Source organism: Arvicanthis niloticus, unplaced genomic scaffold, assembly GCF_011762505.2.
Source record: "Arvicanthis niloticus isolate mArvNil1 unplaced genomic scaffold, mArvNil1.pat.X pat_scaffold_226_arrow_ctg1, whole genome shotgun sequence".
NCBI classification, from domain to species: domain Eukaryota; kingdom Metazoa; phylum Chordata; class Mammalia; order Rodentia; family Muridae; genus Arvicanthis; species Arvicanthis niloticus.
Window position 1 is genome coordinate 7155 of NW_023045894.1, and position 21181 is coordinate 28335.

A 21181-nucleotide genomic window follows, 5' to 3' on the forward strand; every position below is an offset into this window, starting at 1 on the left:
ACCTTTTTCAGAAGAAGAAAGGGAGCCCCCAAATCACTTGGGCCATGCTTGTCACCCAATAACTGGAGAAGAGGGCTTCTAGTGCCAAGTCTCACTGTGTGTTCTTCAGTAACCACAAGTTGCAACTTGTAGTTGTTTTTATGCCTCTTAATGTACTGTAAGCAAACTAGGGCACAGGGCTGTCACATTTGTCTTGACAGCCTCTGGCACACCAGCAAAGGGCCCTGCACTTGGTCACTTCTTGCAGGGCTGCTTCTGCTGGAGAAGGACCACATGCCTGTGAGCCACACAGGCCTCACTATGTAGACATTTATGAGCTGGTAAGCTCTGTGTACTTATTTCCAAGGCGGACTGTAACTTAACAACAAAAAGTTCTAAAAACAAATTCTGTACTTGTGAAAGATGCCACCTGGTCTGCCTCAGGGGCTGAAGTCCTCTTTTTATGCACTGAGTGAGACCAGCACTGGGAGTGACGAAGCTGGTTTTCTTCAAAGCACTCCTATACACTGGCTGGAGCCAAGAAAAGGGCCCACGCCTTGCCAAGACGAGCACTGTGCTGCCTGGGACGCCCATTTCACCTTTTACTTCACTGCGGGAATGGCCCACAGTCTGGGACCGAGGGGAAGGTACAGCACGTTCGTGCCAGCTCTGATGGTGTAACCTTAGCACTCGCAGCTTTCCTGCCAGGAAAAAGAGGCAACTGGTTCAGAAACGATTTTCCTTTTTCTAATATGCAACCAAAATCTAATATTTTGCATTTCTGGCTGCTAGCTAATCTGCCTCCTTGCTGTCCTCACACTCGGCCTTCGTATTGCTAACTCACACCGGCTTCATTCTTTCAATCAGCAGAACCTTAGGTCTAAGTCAGAGGACTGGTTTTTATTCCTTGGGAACAAATGTATAGTACATAAAATCTGTTTATTTCACAAATGTCCCTCATGCATGAAGAACACAAAGTTCTTTTCAGAAGTGTTTATTCTGCAAGCTATATACATGCACAGTGGGGGTCTTGAGGACAATAAGCATCTCAGCACCATGAGGACATGCAAGCCATGTGCGACAGGGCTGTCACAGCACCAGGAAGACTTCAGAACACCATAAATCACAATGTACTTGGGAGTTTTTGACCAATGGATTTGACAGATGTTCCTTTTCATTGGGATTGTCTAATTTGGGGACATTTGGTACTCATATCATTAGAATCTTTAGAGTGTAACAAATTGATCCTTTTTCCTTTATGTGATGACAACACCCTAAGTAGTATTGTTCTATTTCTGGGACTAGTTAATATCCTTGCCTACTGCACAGACAAGCTGAGGCAGAGTGGTAATAGCCAGACAAGCCTGAAATTTCCTTTTGCCCATGTACTGAGAGGTGGAGAAGCCAGACTTCTTTTGACCATTTAAAAATAATGTGTAGCAGGCTCTTGGTCTCCTGGAGCTTCTGCCTATGTGAGATCCTGCATGGGGCTTGGGACTCCTCAGAGAGTAATACCATAGCAGAAACTGAAAGGAATTCTCGGCTAAGGCAACAGCCAGGCAAGGCTAGCTGGGGATGCTTTTCCCACGAATCCACCAAGAACCCTTCGTGTCTGAATGTATAAGCCATGAGACAGCTGAGAGCTGGCTAAGTAACACAGAATAAAGGTAGCAAATGAAAGCTTAACACAACGGCTCGATACTACCAGACACAACCAACCCACACTCACTTCCGAAATATCCATGGCCACCGCCTTCCTGAAATGTCACCACTCCTCTTCTATGCTCTAATCTGCAAGGATTAGCTAACAATACAACAGTCCTCTACACCCATGAGGAACATGCTCCAGGACTCTCAGTAGATGCTGAAGCTACAGATGCGAACAGTGCTGAGCTGCAAACACACTGGGTTTTGAGATATGTATATTAACTACTACAAAGTTTAATTCATAAATATGAAGTGTGACATTAACAATAGCCACAACAAAACAAAACAATAGCAACTTCTATAGTCTGAAGTGCAAAAGGAAACAAACACAGGGTTTTCCTCCACAATTTCATGAAAACAAGATTTGCTTACTGTAGAAAGGAGTGGCTCCAATGTTTGGCTTCCTCATCTTTTTCTTATTAAGTTGAAAACTTGGTTTACTTTTCTCTTTTCCTTTCCTTTCCTTTCCTTTCCTTTCTTTTCTTTTCTCTTGAGACTGAGTCTCCCTGTGTACTCCTGAATGGCCTTAGATGTACAGAGATCCTCTTCCTGCCTCTTCCTCCCAAGTGCTGGGATTTAAACACATGTGCCACCATGGCTTGGCACTGTGCTCAGCCATCATGCCCAGCCCATAAGTTGAAAACTTTCACCTTTCCACTTTAAGTAAAATCACTTAAAGCAAGTTAGAGCTTCTTGTTGGCAGGTCTGACCTACCAGCATCACTATTCTGGGCCATTACTAAGTAAGATAGGGTTCCCTGAACCACTGTGATAGAATGACGGCCAGTCTGATAATCAGGACATTATTAATGACTAACAGGTGGGGAACATGTACATACAGCATGGAGAGCTGAACAAACAGTTGACTCCTACCCTAGGCAGGAAGGAGTAGGACCATACAAGAGTTTATAAGGTTCTTAGGATAGTGTGCAAATTAAAACATGAATTGTTTATTTCTAAGCTTTTGTGTTTAATATTCTGAGACTTCAGTGGATTGTGGGTGAATGAGATCCCCAGAACATGCAACCAGGCTAAGGGCTTAGGGAACTATTGCATTCAATCTAGCAAATGAGGAAACCCACACAGCCATACCTCAAGTTTACCTTCTCCATTTTAACCCTTCTCTAAAATCTTCTTTTAAAGTTCTATTTGAAGATATAGTAATGTTTGGTTGTTTACGTTTGTATTAGAAATATAGTTACATCGGGAGAATTTGTATCAACCAAGAAAAATTTTAAAGCTTTCAGTATAGCCATTCCAAATTGGGGGTTCAAATTACATATGAACTTATAAAACTGTCAAAATCAGGCCTTTGTTGTGTAAGGCACTATGGAAATGGTACACTTATTCATCACTCTGAAGAATGTGCAGCTCAGCAAAGGATTAGAGAAATGTACATCACATAAAAGTATATGATATGAGGACAAACTACTGACACAGGGAGGGTAGACTGTGCTCAGAGGCAGCGTGGGTAGGGAAGGCATGTGCACAAAGCCACAGAGCATGTACACAAAGACATAGAACATATGCATTCACCAGGAGGGGAGAGGACTACACAGGGCACTGTGCACAAAGCCAGGCTTTAGTCAGCAAAGGCACAGGAGGAAAAGAGTAGTGAACGGAGAAGGCTGAGCTGCAAAGACAGACTCAGTGAGGGAAAGAGACAAGTGTAGGAAGGACAGAAGGCACGCTGAGAACTGGGGTGCTGTTTGTTTATTTGTTAGGGTTTTGATTGTTTCAGACACGGTTTCTATGTGGAGCACTGGCTGTCCTAGAACTTTCTCTGTAGACATGGCTAGCCTCAAACTCACAGAGATCACGTGCCTCTGCCTCCTGAGTGTGGGGACTAAAGAACATGTGCCACCACAATTGATCTGAGAGTGGTGTTTTAGAAATAGAAAAAGTGACTTAAAACATAGCTATCAATTGTCTCACCACATCTTAGATTATTAGAATAAAGATATTTATTTGCAAGCTTTCTTGCAAAGTAGGCACAGTCACTTCAGAGAAATAATGTGGCTTCAGTTCAGAATAAAAGTCTTTCTGTATAGACTTAGTGGCACAGGGCTGCAATCCCAGCAGCTTGGGAGGCTGAAGGGGGAGGAATCCCAAGTTTGGGGCCCGCTTGGGCTAAATGATAAGAACAGCCAGGGAAGTGTAATGAGATGCGATTTCTAACTGACAGTAACCTCTGGGCTGAAGGCACAGCCCAGCAGCAGAACTTACACTGTATGCTTGAGGCCCTGTGCTCCATCCTGTTATCACAGGATACTCTGCTGAGAGATCAATTGCTTGTTTACAGTTAACTAACATGCTCATTTCTCAGACATCTTGGGATGTTTTTCTCTACCTTTATCATCACCCAAACAGCTGAACTTAGCTCACTGAGCTCACACTGAGTGTCCAGAACTAGTGTGAACTCCCGTCATACCCAGTCAGTTCACTGAGTTCACACTGAGTGTCCAGAACTAGTATACACTCCCATCATACCCAGCCTTTTTATTTTTCTCCAGCTTGACTCTTCCCTGTCAATTACCCATCTCTCATTCATTGCCATGAACTCTAGCAGCAAAAACAACTACTCTAATAGCTACTGTTGGGTGAGGGCTGCCCCCAGTGCCAGGCTCTACACTTAATGCTCTGTGAACAGTACTTAATATAACTCTAAGAATAGCATTACTAAATAGGTACCAGTATGTCCATTTTATAAAAACATAAGACTCGAGGTGTGTGAACTTCACTGGCCCACGTTAGGGGCCAGAGGCTGGGTGTATGCATCTCGCCTCACTCCAGAGCCTCTTGTCTTTTAGACCACACTGTTGCCACCAGCTTATGACCTATTATTAACATGGGTCAGTATTTTAAGTTAAAATTTCATGTGCTGGGCAGAGCAAAATACAGTACTTGCTACTGTAAATTGCCACTCCAGCTGTTATCGAAGATATATAAATTAGTGAGAGAATGCCTGTACATTACTGATTTTCGCAATCTCCCACATTTGGGTATAAGCAGCTGCATCATAGCAATTTGTAGGATGGGGTGTCCATGACTCATAACTAAGAGCAACTGGGGTCAGAGAGCATCAAAATGGCCCAGTATATTAATGTCAGATGGCAACCATATCTACTCTCAGACAGAATCTGCCAAGCCTGACTAAAGGCCTTACCAAGAACTTTAACAATGCATTTTTAGTCAAAACCTGTAAAAATTTCTGTTGATGAAAAATTGTCAGAAGGTCCCAACCAAATCTGCTTATAATCCCTTTTCAATGAGCCTTGGCTCCCTTTGAAGTTGAATAAGCTGCGAAAGCAGTTAACCGGCAATGAACACACTGTGAAGCGAGTCTATAAAGCGCACTTCTAATGAGAACAGTGACTTGGTTGGAACACAAGGATGATAGAACATTGTTTTGACTATGTGACTGGACACTGCATAAAACCAGCGAGAGCTACAGAAACACAGAAAGAACTCAATCACTATTGTTCTAACAATCTACTTTTAACACTACCTTGATCACTTTCTGATTAACTTTTTGCTTAATATCTTAAAGAAACTGGTTATATTTTCACAAATAGCTTGACAGTTTTGAATATATGTTATGCCAGGTTTCAACTACTGCTTGCTTGGGGACACCCAAGAGAGTAAACTTTGGACTTGGTATACTCTACAACTCCTTCAAGGACTCACAGGCACAATACAGAGAGCAGAAATTGCATGAATAGATTCACTGAAAGATTACACTTGCAAATACTCTCTGTATGCACTGACCCATCAAAACTTTCAACCCAAGTCGAGAGAGATCACTTAGCAGTTTAAGAACATTGGCTGCTCTTGCAGAGGCCCTGGTCCAGATCACAGTACCCATATGATACAGCTTAAAACTGCCTGTAATTCCAGTTCCAGGGGACTGATGCCTTCTTCTGGCCTTTGTTGGTACATGCATGCAAATGGTATACGTATACTCCAGTGTGTGCACTCACATATACACAAGAGAAAAAAAGTTTAAAAAAATTCCTCAATATACAAAATTTTAAGAAAAGAAAAAAATAAGAGTTCATGTAAACGGAAGAGACAAATGTCTTACTAAGTAGACATATCTGGCTCATGATATCAAAGACAGTGACACTTACTGCTCAATTCGAGGTGACAAGTACAACTTGGGGTACACCTGGGTGGCTTCAGTATCCTCAAAACTGACAGAAAGGAGGGCTACATCTTCTCCGGGATCTTCATTTACATCCTTAGAAAAGAAGTGAAAAAATCACAATATGAGTAGTTGTTTTCTGAATGCTTTTATTTTTTTAAGATAGGTCCTATTACGTAGCCCAGGTTAACTTCAAACTCAAAAGCTTCCTACCCAGGCCTCCCAAATGCCAAGATTATGAGCATGTATCATCACGCCCTGCTTACTGTAGAGTCATATCAGTGATGAGCTCGCACAGCCTACTGGCATGGAACCATGGTTTGGAGTCATCTTCATTCAACCAAATGGCTCCGCACACCTTTGCCTCACTCCTCAAGGGTGGTGCCTCCCAAACTTCTTGACCAAAGAGCCTACCATAGTAAGGCACAAAACCTCAACTACTTCACTTTCCCCCATATCCCTTGTGCAGCAGGGGAGTGAATGTGATGGTAACAAATAAGACGGAATCATAGTTACCACAGTTCAGTAAACATATTGCTACAATCATAATTTATGTCCTAAACCATAGCAAAAATATGGGCCCAATAATTCCAGTATACCAATCTTTATAGTATGCTTGAGTTATTTAAATAGAAGAAATTCCTAGTAAATATACTCCAATGAAGTATAAAGTATGCCACTACATAAATAAACAGAGGCTGGGTGGGGGCAGTGCACATCTACTTTAGCAAAGTGATTACAGATGATTTACTTGGGAACTTGAACACATACCTATCATATATATCCAATTATGAGAGTATTTTAGAGTAAACTCCCCATTAATCTAAGAATGATAATTACTGATCAATCCACCAGGGGAAGCCTTGAGGTTCACTGAATTGGTAAGTACTGACATCAGACCCACAACGAAAATTTAAAACTAATTCAAGAAAGTATTGATGATGCATGGATGAAGTGTACTGAATCAAAAGTGGGAAATTTTAACTATGTTTATTGCCAAGTACCAAGCTGTCTGCCAGAGTTCTGAATAAAATGCTGAATCAGAGCAACTCTAAAGCGTATTGACTATAATCTGTAGACACATTTCAGTAACTCCTAGTAACCTGGCGATGGCTCCAAGTCAAGTACAAAAACCTAAAATACTCTAACGAGATACTGTTCTCCTGTAGGGAACAGTAAAGGCAGGCCTGTATTTCTGAACCAGTTTACTGGTCCTGGGGGATGGAGTGGGGGCTCAGCCACACAAGAAAGGGGTCTCAGCCTAAGCTTGAACTGTGCATGAGCACTGACCTTCAGAATCCTTCATCTGTTGAAATCCCACTCCTTTTCTTGCATCTTGGGAAGTGGTCAACACACAGACTGCTTAGCTTAGACATTTTCAATATCTTTGATTTCTTATTGTGCTATTAAGATGTGTCTGTGTGTCATGTATCCACAGGGTCAAGGACCATCGAGTGTCCCCTATCTTTTGAGAATAAAAATTAAGAAGCACCAAGAAGTGAGTTAGGTAGGAACACATAGCTTCTACTTGCTGCAGCCATCCCGATGGCTAAGCCTTCCCTGCCTGGGCCTTGGCCCCATGTCCTACATCTACCTGTTACAGTTTGCTCACCAGCCTATATGAGCACAATGAACTCATTGGAGTGTCTTGGGCAGGCATGGATGAAATGAGGGGCTACATGGAGAAGCACATCAACCACAGAAAGCCTGGAAACACCAAAAAATGATCAATACTCATGTCTCATTTCTGCTTCACTAAAGACTTGTTCAAAGCTGTTCAAAGGCCCATTCCTCTGCTTCCAAGGTCAGAATGGGGGCTATACAAAAATCACTGCAAATTCCAAATTCCAAATCTGAGTGAACAAGACCAGACCAAGATGACAATGGTGAAATATAATGAGAACCATCTCCCTTCCTTGTCTCTGCCTCTCAGAGCATTACTGCCTCTCAGACCTTACTGTCCTACACCAGGTACAGCAGGAGCTCCAACATAAGCAGCAAGCCTCCACACCTCCCACTGTGTTCAAACACAGAGATGTAAGGAGCTGAAGAGTGTGTGGCTCTCAGCATCTGTGATCACAGTCCTCTAGGGCACATACAGTGTGTAAGAACTAGAAGAACTATTGTCTTAAGGGGTCCAGACCTTTCTGCTGAGCCCCATGGCCTGCTCTATAAAGTACAGATAAGGGAGGAAGAGGAGAACTCTATGAAATAGGCTCAGGGAAACTAGCTGAGGGAGCCACAAACATTGACAAAGGGAAAAGTTTCTGAACAACAATAACTAAAATTGAATTCAAAGCCCAATGCAAAACATACCCAAGATATTTCAAACAGAGCTGGTCCACAAGGCATCCTGTGATCTCCAATCTCTTGGTCTGAGCAAGCAGTGTGCATACCTTGTGCTATGCATGCTATCACAGCATACATAACAAGAAACATGTCTGGAAGCACCTAGACTCAGACTTGAGGCACTGTCATAAACTGTGGTGCTTTTATACAGATATAATGATTTAATTACAGAAAACAAAGACTATATTTCTACAACAGTCCTCAGCAAGTAACAAATCAGTGTATCTTGAGGTTTTACTATGTTAGAATCTTTGATTTTAAGAATTGTTAAATTGCTGGCTTCAGTTTCAATTAAGAAAATAAACACCTCAATGAATTCTGGTTTGGGATGAGGACAGAATTTTCAACAGTTTCTGAACTGGTCCTAAAGTCAGACTATGTTTCTGCCATTCTGTACCTTGTATTATATACAAAGAAGCATCCTTAACACAGAAAGTGACCGAATCAAAATGTCCATCAAATCAAATATTCACATGACTTAATTTTTTATGTAAACATAAACAATCTCACCATTTTACCATTATGCAAATTTGATTTTAGAAAATGGTAAAATTATGTCTACCAAAACCTTTCTTTGAATATATTTTCTTAAGACATTTATCAACAAATACTTGATGTTTATTAACAAATATATTTTATACCTTTATAAACAGGGTTGTATAAAAAGTGACCAGGTAAAAAAGGTCCACGAATGGAGAGTTTAAAAAGCCCTGCCACGTGGCTGCTCAGTGCCACTCCTTTCCAGGAGCCTTCCTAATGCAGCAGGACCTTGTCTGTCTGTCTGTCTGTCTGTCTGTCTGTCTTCTTACTTGCTCTTTAACAACTCTTGACAGGGACAATCACTTGCCTTCAAATACTCTTCTCTTTTTTCCCTTCTGTTTTAACTCTAAAACCCATTGCTCTGATTTTCTGTGTCAGGGTTTGGCCCTACACTTTCATCTTTTTCTTTTTCACTTCTTAAGTGGTCTTTTTTGTTTGGTTGGTTTTACCTTACAAAAATTAGGTTTCTTTTCTTTATCACCCAACCATTCATTCATTCTCTTGATCTTCAATTCTAGTCCATTGACCTACCTATCTGTCTCTGTACCAATACCATGTGGTTGTTTGTTTGTTTGTTTGTTTGTTTTAATCACTATTGCTTTGTAGTACAGCTTGAGGCAACTGGCAAGGGGAAGGATTGGTAGGTGGGGGGAAACACTGTCTTGGAGGTAATGGAGAGGAGGAGTGGGATAAGGAACTGTGGAAGGGGGACTGGGAGGAGAGGAGCAAAGACTGGAATGTAAGTTAATAAAATAATAAAAATAAAAAGTAAAGTAAAAAATAAACCCCAACCATGCAGAAATTTATTTTAAAATTGGTTCTTCTACTCTCATCTTAACACTTATTTTTCAATGTAATCAAGACTACAGTGTTACCTCAGTCAGCTTTCCCTGTACTCATAAACATATATAAGCATATAGGTACATAAATTTACACACACACACACACACACACACACACACACACACACACAGGCACACAGGTACTCAGGTGCGTACCTCTCTATCCTCCTAGTTTGTTTTCCCTATGGGATCATATTACACACATTACTCTACTAACTGATGCTTCATGGCTACAGACTACTCCCAGCATGGATGTATCTTTTATTTAACCATTGCCCTAGCAAAAGATCTCCATGTTGCTTGCAATTCTTAGCCACTTCATAATGCTTTGATATGTATATAATTCTATATCTTCAGTAGTGCACTATTTCTTAATAGGTAACTAAAACTAAGCTTAAAAGTCATGAATACCTTATATTTCAGTAGAATTTAATGGATTTCTTTTAACTGAACAATTTTCAGAAATGCACATTTGAGCGAACACATATTTGTAATGCTGTGAACGAGTCTGTTTCTTTTCTTGTGAGTAACTTGCTAACAGGGTTCTCATCCACTCACTCTTTCTAATGGAATATTGGCAGGTTGATATCTGGAAACAATATCGTGATTTAGATACAGCACTGAATCAACTTTTCACTTATTTCTTGGACATTCACATTTCCTCTGTATACCTGGTCAAATCCACTGCTGATTTCTCTTTAGAGTACTCAGATCATGTTTGCTGGCTAATAATTCTATTATCTATCACCTACAATATGTGTTACATTTTCTCTCATCCTAGCTTTGGACATTTATTTTGAGGTTCTTCTAACATCAAGACAATGTGTGATTTACATGGTCAACATTTAGATCTGATAATCTGTAGAAAAAGTACACAAGACAGTGGTCCAGTTATTTCTAATTTATCTTCTGAACTATTGCAATGTTTTATTCCTCTTGGTGAGACACTTGAATTTTCCCTGAATTGGTTTTTGACTCCTAATAGATAGCTAGGTTTAGTTTAGGGTGTTTAAATAAGCCCAAAGAGTTCCAAAAATACAAATCCACACAGTGCTGTTTCCAGTTTCTGCAACTCTAACAGGCTTGTACATGTGTTCCCTCCCATCTGGGAAATTAGAAAAGAGGCTCTTGTGCCATGGTTCTTAGAAGCTAGCATTACAGATGATTATTCTAACCACTAATGGCAGCATGTGGAAAACAGGGGATGGTTAAAACCTAGTAAGGGACGTTTTAAAATGTACAAGTATACATTTTCAGGGCTTTCTATCTGCGCCATTTGAAACTGCCACAGGCTAAAATAGAAGGAAAAGACGCCAAATCTGCTAAAGCTACAGAATGTTGCCTTCTTCCTCCCCAAAACTGTGTCAGGCACTTACATGTGCACAGCGACGTAATAATAGCTATGGTATTCTGCTGAGACCCAACAGTGATTCTGGCTCACCCTTTGACTGTAACAGAAAAGGGTTCCTGATATTTATGATGAATGTTCACAATAGGTTCTTGAGAGTCTGAACACTTTTGCATCTCCGTTATGGAACATATCACATATACAGCGAATTGGTTGAAAAAACAGAAACTATTAATGCAGGGATAACTAAACAAGGAAATGAGAGAAATTAACCACTGCACTGGCTTTTCTAATCTGGAAACTCCTCAAGTTTCAGGTATATTGGATAAAACTGACAAAACTAAACAAAGTACCTTCAACTAGAAAGATCTTCAGTGTTCATCTCTTGAGTAACTTAAACTATAGTCACGTATATTTTAATAAAGAAAACTCATATTTGAAAAATGGTACCAGGCAAGGCTACATCTCATATAATAAGTCAACATTTTGTTTTAGGTCATGCATGATTATTCTTGATTGAAGCCCTTTGCAAGTATCAAAAGACTATAGAAAAAATGACAATTAACCCTGGAAATGAAAGTAAATACAAGTATAATTTATCATTATGTGTCTCTCCTTTGATATGCTAATCGCTTTAAGACAGAAGCCATTAAACAAGTCCATATATGTTGAGATCATTAGTGTCAATATAGGTACAAACTACCAATTAACTAATTGCTGACAGACATTAGCTGAACCAAAATGTTATTAACTATGATCACATGGGAGGTCTATTAAAAAAAAGCCACTGTATTTCTCAATTCAGAAGAGCTTACAACAAATCTATAAGCTTTACTAGCAGGACCAGTCTGTGGGCATAAGAGACTATAATGAAGCTATTTACAGTATGTCAAAACTCTGGTTTGGTCCCATCTGAATTATATTTGAAGTGCTACTAACCTAGACTGACCATGATTCCTAAGGTGACCATAAAATAAGGCCCAAGTATTATTTATACAAAGACTTTGAGTTTTCTACAAACTAAAGAAAACTAAACATTTCTAAAACAAGTCTTACTCAGAGATACCCTGACAGGTTTGTATGTCAGATGCTCCAATAATTATTGTAGATTCAGTACCTCAGTTTATATTATTTAGATTTTTTTTAATTAGTTTTTTTCCATGTAGGAGAGATTAAGATTCTCTTATAAACAAATAAATTATATCAGATGTTACAAATGTTGCAGAGAAAGGTGAAAGCAAAGTAAGGGGAAGAGGAGGAGAGAAAAGAAGGTTAAAACTGGTAGTCAACAAGGGTCTTATGGAGAATTAGGGGTGGCTCTTCATTTCTTAGGAAGAGATTATATGTCAACATAAGGAATCTTGATCAAAATCTGACTTTGGGGTCTACTGACATCAAGACATGACAGTAAATATGGCATGAATATGATTTAATATAAGCATAAGAAATGTATTTAAGAAAAGGAAAATGATGCACATAAGGCCTTGGTCACTTTGTCCCATAATACAGTAGACATTTCTGAATTTTTGTCTATTCCTCTTCATTCAAGTGCTGGAAAATATGCAGTACCAGACAAAGTCATATAGTCAGAATGCAAACAAATCCAAAAGGAAGATCAGAAAGTTGGGTCAGCAATAGCTGACTCTCCTGTGCCTGGTCCCTGCTGGTGGTGATCCCAACCCTGAGCCTTCTTCACACATCAGAGTGCTGAAGCATTGGGTTAAGAGCTCTGAAGGCCCAGTTATAACTCATCTCTACCATATGCTGAATTTTTTGGAAGGGGCAGAGAGAGAGAGAGAGAGAGAGAGAGAGAGAGAGAGAGAGAGAGAGAGAGAGAGAGAGAGGCAAAGACAGAGATACCTTATGTAGGTAGTATTTATCAGAGTCAATTCTGATTAGTTTTGTTAAGGGGAAATGGATACATTCCCCTGCCTAATCCAGATAAGTTGAGCCATCCTCCATTTATTTTTCTACATCTTAACTAATAACCTCTATACATCATACCTTTCATCAAGTCAATTTCTCTCCCCCGCCCTGTCTCTCAGCATGGTACTTGCACATATGTGTGAGGGTATGTATTTCTGAGTATACAAGGAGTCAGAGAAAGATGGCAGATATACTACTCTATCATCTTGCACCTTATTACTTAGAAGCAGGGTCTCTCACTGAACCTGTAGCTTGAATGGTGGCCAGAAAGACTTAGGGACTCCCCCTACCTCCCTGTCATTCACCCCACCCTATGTGTTACATGCACAGACACAGCCATACGCATACCCTGATGTAAAGGAATAATGGTGATTTGAACTCAGGTCCTTTTATTGCTCAGCAAGCACGTTTACCTGCTGATGTATCTCCATATATCATTTATGTCTTTTCTTAGCTGGTATGCTTTTAATATCTTTAATTCTATCAAGCTATGGATCTGTTTGCTCTATTAATATTGTTTTCAACTGTATTCTGATCCATGGCCATCCTGAGTAGCTTGCACCATGCTGCTTTATAATCCCTCATACTATGTGAGGGGGGTTTTCTATTCCAGAGACTATCAATTTCATGAGGACCAAGTAGAGACCTGTGTTAGTGAATGTCTATCACTAAACAGAGCATCTTATGGGAACAACGTGGGAGATGAAAGATTTACTTTGGTTAATGGATTCTGAGATTTCAGGCTATGGTTATATGGCTTTGTGTTTCTGAGCCTGCAATGTTCATCATAGTGAGGGGCAGTTCATTTCATGATGGGTGGGCAGAAGGGAGGGAGAGATAGACATATGCCTAGACATAGGCATAAGGGGCCAAGTTTAGCCTTCAGAGACACATTATAATCTGCTTTCTCCTGCTAAGCTATATGTCCTAAAGTTTCCAGAAGCCATCAAAGTAAGTAGATAAGCAATCATTCAGTATCTGAAGCCTTTGGGGGTAACTTCATATGCAAACTACAACAAGGTTTATGTCTTCCATCTTGTCTACTAGTAATTTACTCAGTGTCATTAGTCAACTGTCATTTTTATTAGTGATTTAACAAGCTTAGAAGACGGGTCTTACTATTCTCACTCGGAGGGAAAACTGAGGCTCAAACGAATTAAATGTTGAACATGAATTTTGAATTGAAGTTTGTTGATTCAGAACCTGGACTGAGAAATGGTGTCACAACCCCTTCTCAATTACTGGGCACAAGGAAGGTATCATTGTTCAAAGAAGGGCATAAACAACCTGGACATGCACATGAGGGAAAGGCAGCAGAGTCACTATGCACTTTGCTGTTCCCACTTAGTGTCTAAACCCTGGATGCTCCAAAAACATCACAAGTACCTACTTCTTATCTCCTTGTTACCCAGGAGAAGTACTCAGTGGGTATTCAAAACAGACAGAAATATGTACACATTATGAGTTTACTGCTTATTTTTGGAAACTAGAGAGTAAGAAATTAAGTAATGACAATATAAATACCAAAGGCTGCAGAAGACACCTTTACACAGACCACTGCTTCTCCAGGGACACTGGTAAGGATGACCAAGTTCTAACACCATAACATGGGCCTTCCTTCACTAATATACAGTTAGACACATTCTGCTCAGTGAAAAATGCAAAGTACTGCTTGTCAGGTCAGAGAGTGATAACCCATTTGAAATAGCCGATGCTTGGAGAATGCCCTGTTGCCACTTGCCTGTGCCTCCAATTGTACAGACTAAGTTCATTACTCCCAGAAGTCAAGACCCAGTATGGGCTCAAGCTTTATAAACTATGAAGCTTGACTCTTGTGCTAGACAAAGGCCTCTGCACAGTTTTCCTTTTGAGAGCATCTGCTTGTGAAATTGTACTTCCCCTCAGTATGTTGGCTATAGCTGCTGTTTAGATGCTAAACCAAAACACATGTTCAAAAGTTATTCAAATAAACTTTAGGGTGGGGGCATCCTGGCTCCTCTAAAATACTGATGATAATAATTTTCTAGGTCAATTACTGTCCCCTCAGTAATTAAGCTCACCCTTAGTGGCACCCGCACCCTATGGGCAGTCCAGATCTATGCTAATAGCTGTGCTGTGCACCCTTATTTAAGAGATGGGGTGAGAGGAGCCTGTGCCACAGCTCAGACTCTCGCCGGCAGCAAAAGGTGTTTCTTGCTTCTGCTAACTTCTCTACTCATCAAAGCTTGTTGAGAAAGAACATGGACCACAGGCTTTTCCTAGTCTTCAATAACCCTACTCTTAAGGAACCTGACAAGAACTCTGGGCTTGTTTAAGGCATCAATTCCTGAAACTGTTTAACAAGTTACATTAACCTGCATTCTGAGAGATCTCTGAATTGTGGTTTTATGTGGGTATACCAACACAAACCTTGAACCTGAGGTCTATCCAAGAACTGAATAAAACAAGGGAACATGATAGCAAACTTTTATTTATGCCTAAACAGAACAGATGTGAATGTATTATCTTGCCTCTAAAACTTAAATAAAGGAAGGGGTTTTTTGTTGTTGTTTTTTCTTTTCTTATTGCTTTATCCAGTGCTCTGTGACAGACAGACATGGACTTAAAGGTAAGTTCATATAGTAGACCTGTGGTATGCCTGTCTTACCCCTCCCTTCTCCTGGATGCTACTCCCAAGCCCAATCCTTCTCCTGCCCCATGGCTCACTGTCTTCTTAAGCCTTGGGAACATCTGGTAGATATAAGGCGGCTGTCCTTTCTTCAAGATTTGTAATTGAGTATAGACCAGCCACTCTGAAGGAGAAGGCAGCAGCAGCAACGGCCATGTTTCCCACACATGAACAAGGCCAGACTGCAATGAAGAAGGATGCCAGCTCACTCAGAGAAATGGAGAAGCGAGAGGCCGGTCTTGGCAACACTTGTTCCTTTATTCCCTTGGCTCCATCCAGCTGTGTCCCTTCTCTTGCTGTGGTTTGGCTATCCAGTCTGCTCCTGGCTTTAGAAAGCTAATAAATTGCCCTAGATGCCTAAGTTGTTTTGAAGTGGTTTTCTTTGCTTATAACCCACATTAAAAAAATTATTGAACTGACTGATATAGATGATTCCATGGCAAATTTACAGGAGTGCTAAAAAGAAAAAAAAAAAAGCTTATCTCTGGGTCACTGGAATATTTATTACATGCTATGTAATTCTGGGCCCTTAATCGGAGCCTCAGAGGCTCTGATGTGCTACGTGCTCCATACACAGCAGGAGAGCTTTGATGCTCTCCTGTAGCAGGCTGGCTCTGTCTGGATTTGCTATCTCCTGTCTTGGTGCACTTGAAACAGAACCCTAATCCATTCTTGGTCTCAGAATACCTTTGTGTTCTGTGTTCTTCCTCACAAGAAGAACAAAATAGTATGAATTCAGTATTTATGCTAAGTGGAGTGTTCAAAGCAATATGCTTTTGAATACATGAAGTGTTTTATAAGTCTGTCCTGCAACTTGAGAACTGCCCAAATATGGTGACCTTTTAGCTATAAGGGGAAAAAAAACTGCAAAGAGATTACATGTTTTTGTTTTTTTCCATATGACATGCCAAAATGTGGGTTATTCCGAGAAGTAACAGGCTTGAACAGCTTTGCAAATGAATGTGAGCGCATCAAGTACAAAGCCCTTCAGAGGGCAGCACCCAACAGTGCCAAGTACAGAGCCCTTCAGAGGGCAGCACCCAACACAGGGGCTTTCATGTCTCTCACTCTTTTGAGAGTTGGTCTGTTATAACTTTTTCTACCAGACCATTCTTTCTGCTATTGAAACCATATTCTCCCCTCCCTTCTTCTTCCCTGCCTCTCCTCCTCCCCGCCCCTTTCCTCTCTTCTCCTCATTGCTTAAAGTTCTAGTGTTTAGAGTTTGTTCTCAGGCAATTCTGGGCATGAAGACAGAAAGGGAAAGACCCTAGAAGTGAAAATACTCAATTACAACCAGCAGGTCTCCTGGCTTAGACTGTCTCGGTGCCCACAGCAATCAGGCAATACTTCCTTCCAGGATATTTCAGTGTTAGTGGACCTAGCACTACACCTTTATTCACCAGAGACCAACACAAGCCACAGGCGTTAAAAAAACAATGAAGCCAGTTAGAAACTCTCCCCTTTGTAGTGACCACTGATTTCTTGATTAACATTGATATTATTTATGGAACATAAAGGATAGTTTGGAACTCTGAGAAAAAAGAGAGTGAGAGGTATAAGCTACATCTCTCTTGAACTGGCTACAAAAAAAGGTCCTCAGTAGAAATGGCTTTGAGAAGCAGGCAGTATTATGCCTTTCTCTAGCCAACACCCCCCCCCAAAACAACCAAAAACTCCCCAAAAAACAAAAATAAAAAACACTCCTCTTATCTACAGTGACCTGGCATTCAAGCTCCACTGAGCCACTGAGTTGTCTTTCTAAGCTAATTCTTCACTACCCCTAACTACAGCAGGTCCCCACTTTCCACACTGTCACTCTATTACCTCTCTAACTGTCTTGCCCTCCCCCCCACCTAGGTCTTCTGCTGGACCTAATCTTTGAAGACCATTTTATTGCCCCCCATGCTCCCATGCTTTGCAGGCTAGGTCTATACTCTTGTCTTATTTATATTTGTGTTCCTGACATTTCTCTGATTGGATTCCTTAAAAACAGTAACTGTGTTTTGTTCAATTTTATATTTCCATTGCCTAGTATGGTGTGCGCCACAAAAATAGACACCCATTAGTATTTGATGGCAAATGTCTGAATGACTACGTACACTTGCCCACAAATAACCAAACCAAAAATGGACTTCATAAGTAGACTTCTCAGCAGAGATGGATGTTAATCATTAACTTGGCTTTCCAACATAAATCAACTGGAATATTTAGTCTGAGTTCAGATTATCCCTCACAATAAGGAGAAACAGGTGTATACATGACTGAATGTGCAAACCTCACAACACACAAAGGCAAGAGGAATGTTTTTTAATTATAACCTGTCTTCCTAAAACTAACAAACTTCTAAACAACATACTATGTGGTTTCCTATGGCTTTGCTCATCTATGACTTGACTTGCTGTTTATGACACACTATCAAATAATGAAGACCCCCCACCCCAGAAATGGCAACACCCAATTCTCTCTCTCTCTCTCAAAAAAAGAGAGATAAAACATATGAAAGGAGAAAAGTATTTCTTCTCTTTCAGTGAGAGTTCTTACAAAGACAGAACATGATACATGAGAAAAAGTTGAAGAACTCATTCAGTCTCTGAGAATTTAGAGTCAACTCCTTAGGTGTTTTCTTGTCCAATCCTTACTCTATTGTGCCTTTTTTACTTTAAGAGAGATAAAGCAAACAGAAGAGTAATGTGCATCCCAAGAAAACCTTCAAAAGTGGTTAAAAACGAAAACAAACAAACAAACCAGTGAGCAGAGCTTTGGCTTTCCCAGCCTTCGGGAAGTTAGAAGTGCTGACTGTTTTCTGCCTCTTCCAAATCACAGACTTTCAATTCAAAACACTTAGAGACAGAGGAACAGGGCAGCCCAGAAACGAGAAACGAGGATGTGGTATAACCTTTATGAACAGCATAAGTATTGAAACTTATATGGATAGATAGCAAAGCGTAGACTCATGTTATTCAGACTAAGAGCCAGCTAGGACATTTGATGCACATTTCAATCTCAGAAGCACCGGCTAAGACAACTAGTAACTAAAGAGAAAAACAGAAGTAAACATAATAAACAGGGAACTGAAGAGCAATAGAGTGAACTATCACCCTATGACTTAAGAGAAAAAAGCAGGAGTGAGATCACACTGGGCTAGGAGACTACATAAAATGTAGATCATGTAAAGTTGACAACTAAAGAAAAAAACTGATAAATCAGACTTTATGAAAAAATTCAGGATTAACAGAGTAAACATGCAAGAAAAACAGGTGAGAGAAAACATCTGATCTCTCTCTCTCTCTCTCTCTCTCTCTCTCTCTCTCTCTCTCTCTCTGTGTGTGTGTGTGTGTGTGTGTGTGTCTTATTATGTAACTCTGGCTGGCTTTGAACTCACTGTATAGAGCAGGCTGATACTGAACTCACAGAAATATGCTTGCTTCTACCTCCCCGGTGCTGGGAATAAAGATATGCACCACTACACTGTCTACATCATATTTTTATCACAAATTAATATCCAGAATGCATACAGAACCCCTGAAACTCAAGACAATAAACCATCTGATTTTAAAATGTGCAGAGAATTTGAGTAGACATTTACTCAAATAAGATACACAAATGGCCAGTAAACATATAAAAAGTTGTTGTTCTAACCCAAACCACAGTGAGATGTCATCTAACACCCATGAGGACAACTACTGTATTTAAAAGCAAAGGCTCAGAAAATACCAAATATTGGTGAGGATGTGAAGAAACTGGAAACCTTACTTGCTGTTGATGGGAGTACGTTAAAAACAAACTCAGAAAATATGAACATAAGAATGGTCTTAGAGGCTGTACCCTGTACTCTATAGAGAACTAGAGTCTGGAAATCTCGAGTTTGCTCAGAGCAGCCCAGGGCAACCAATGGACAATCTTCATGGACCTGGCCCCTATTTCACCTCAAGCTATTATTATTCTGTTTTACATTAAAAAGAAAAAGCTTGTAACCACCGATTCCAACACCCACAGACTAACAGACACTAAGATAAAGAAAGTGGATTATGCTATGTACAGAGTGAGTGAGTCACAAGGCAGAACCCACATCCAGTGCTGCCGACTCCGGCTGCAATGCTTTTCCTTTACATGATTCTTCTAGTCCAAATCTGCTTTGAAAACTCTTTGTCACGTACTGAGGCCTGTGTGAATCAGAAGGGAAATGCAAGGTCCAAAAGAGGAAGAACAGAGCAAAATTGTCTCTGCAGTGAATTATGGAGAGTAGAAATATTCATATGAGGAAAGACATATGATATTAATAGCTCTGTAAATGAACCACTATAAATGTTGGACTTAGCATAGATCTTGAGTAGGTGGATTTGCTAGAACTTTACTAATTATAGAAATGCTGAGGCCAGATTTAGAAGTATAAATTGAGTTAGGAGTTCTCACTGGCCTGGATTACTAAAGAATATTCCTCTCATTTCTAAGCTAATAGTGGTTTGAGACAGATCAATTGGTGAACATTTGCAGCTTTGTGCTTATAAAGAAATTCTGAAGAGAAATTGTGACATTTCACGATGCATAACTGAAGATAAAAGTAGCAAAGCATTCTTTCAAGTGGTAATTCTCCAGGGAAGTTATTAACAGCTTAACGTTTCCAATTCACACCAGAGTGTGGAGTCAAGTTTCTGAGAGAACAAAAGTTTTTCCTAAGTAGATATCAAAGAACACAATTAGGCCAGCAGAAGGGGGAAGCCCTTAAGCTGGGTTTCTTGACTCTGTTATTTAATCACACATGGGTAAGGACACAAGAAAACATGCATAGCAATCCAGCTTTCAAAAACTACTAAGAAACAAAACTTGGTGAAATGATAGTAACAGCAACAAACAAGGACAGCGGCAACTTCCCCAAACCTCACCAGAACATCCCAGGCTTTCCCCATGGCGAGACAGACACACAGCCACATGCAGGAAGCAAACAAGTAAATGAATGCTAGGGAATCCTGTCCCAGTAAGTGTGTGCTGTAAACAGAAGGGCAAGGCAGTGATGCTACAAAGGGGGTGAAGCTGGGGGCTTCAGGGGGCATCAACGACGAGGAGATGCAGCGTTCTATGGAGTCAAAAGGGTAGGAGAGTAAAGAGACAGATGCTGAGGGTAAAGGCACATGGCATGGATATGATACTATGAAGGAAGGTTGAAGCACCGGATATTGGGGGAAACTGATAAAAGCTGAACAAGTTTAAGAACTAGATCATAAGCAAGCTTGGTGCATCTTAATTAAGGAGCTTGTTTCCTTTTAGAGTGGAGAGAAAGGAATGACAGTAGATTCTGATATGAATCAAGTACCTATTGACTCTGAAGACCTTCAGAAGACTGGAGTGAGAACGGCAGGACTGACCTGGGGTGAGGAGGGAGCACCACAGTGATGCAGAGCAGCTGGGAGAACTATAGAGAAGGGCATTCTGGTTGCTTTGATCAACTTAACACAAATTGCAGTAACCTAAAAAGGAGAACCTCAACTGAGCAATTGCCTGGATCAGATTGGCCTGTGGGAATGTCTGTGGTGCATTTAAACTCATTAATTCAGTTAGTTAGTTAGTTAGTTAGTTAGTTAGTTAGTTAGTTTTATAACAACCTGACTGCAGTTTTCCCTTCTTCCTCTCTTCCCAGTCCCTCCCCCAACCTACTCTTCCTCTTCCTTTTCTTTTTAGAAA

The 21181-nt window shown here is 40.4% G+C and overlaps 1 protein-coding gene across 1 annotated transcript in view; it reads right to left on the minus strand.

Moving 5' to 3' along the window:
* Positions 1–540: 540 nt before the first annotated feature.
* LOC117701723 (BRISC and BRCA1-A complex member 2-like) overlaps positions 541–21181 on the minus strand; it is a gene marked incomplete at its 3' end in the record, with an annotated part of 79885 nt that continues 59244 nt past the window's right edge. Inside the window, exons 3-5 of the mRNA XM_034493236.3 lie at positions 5816–5925; positions 1709–1770; positions 541–680 (exon numbers count right to left, since the gene is read on the minus strand). Coding sequence (XP_034349127.3) covers positions 541–680; positions 1709–1770; positions 5816–5925 — 312 coding nt within the window. The remainder of the gene's footprint in view (positions 681–1708; positions 1771–5815; positions 5926–21181) is intronic.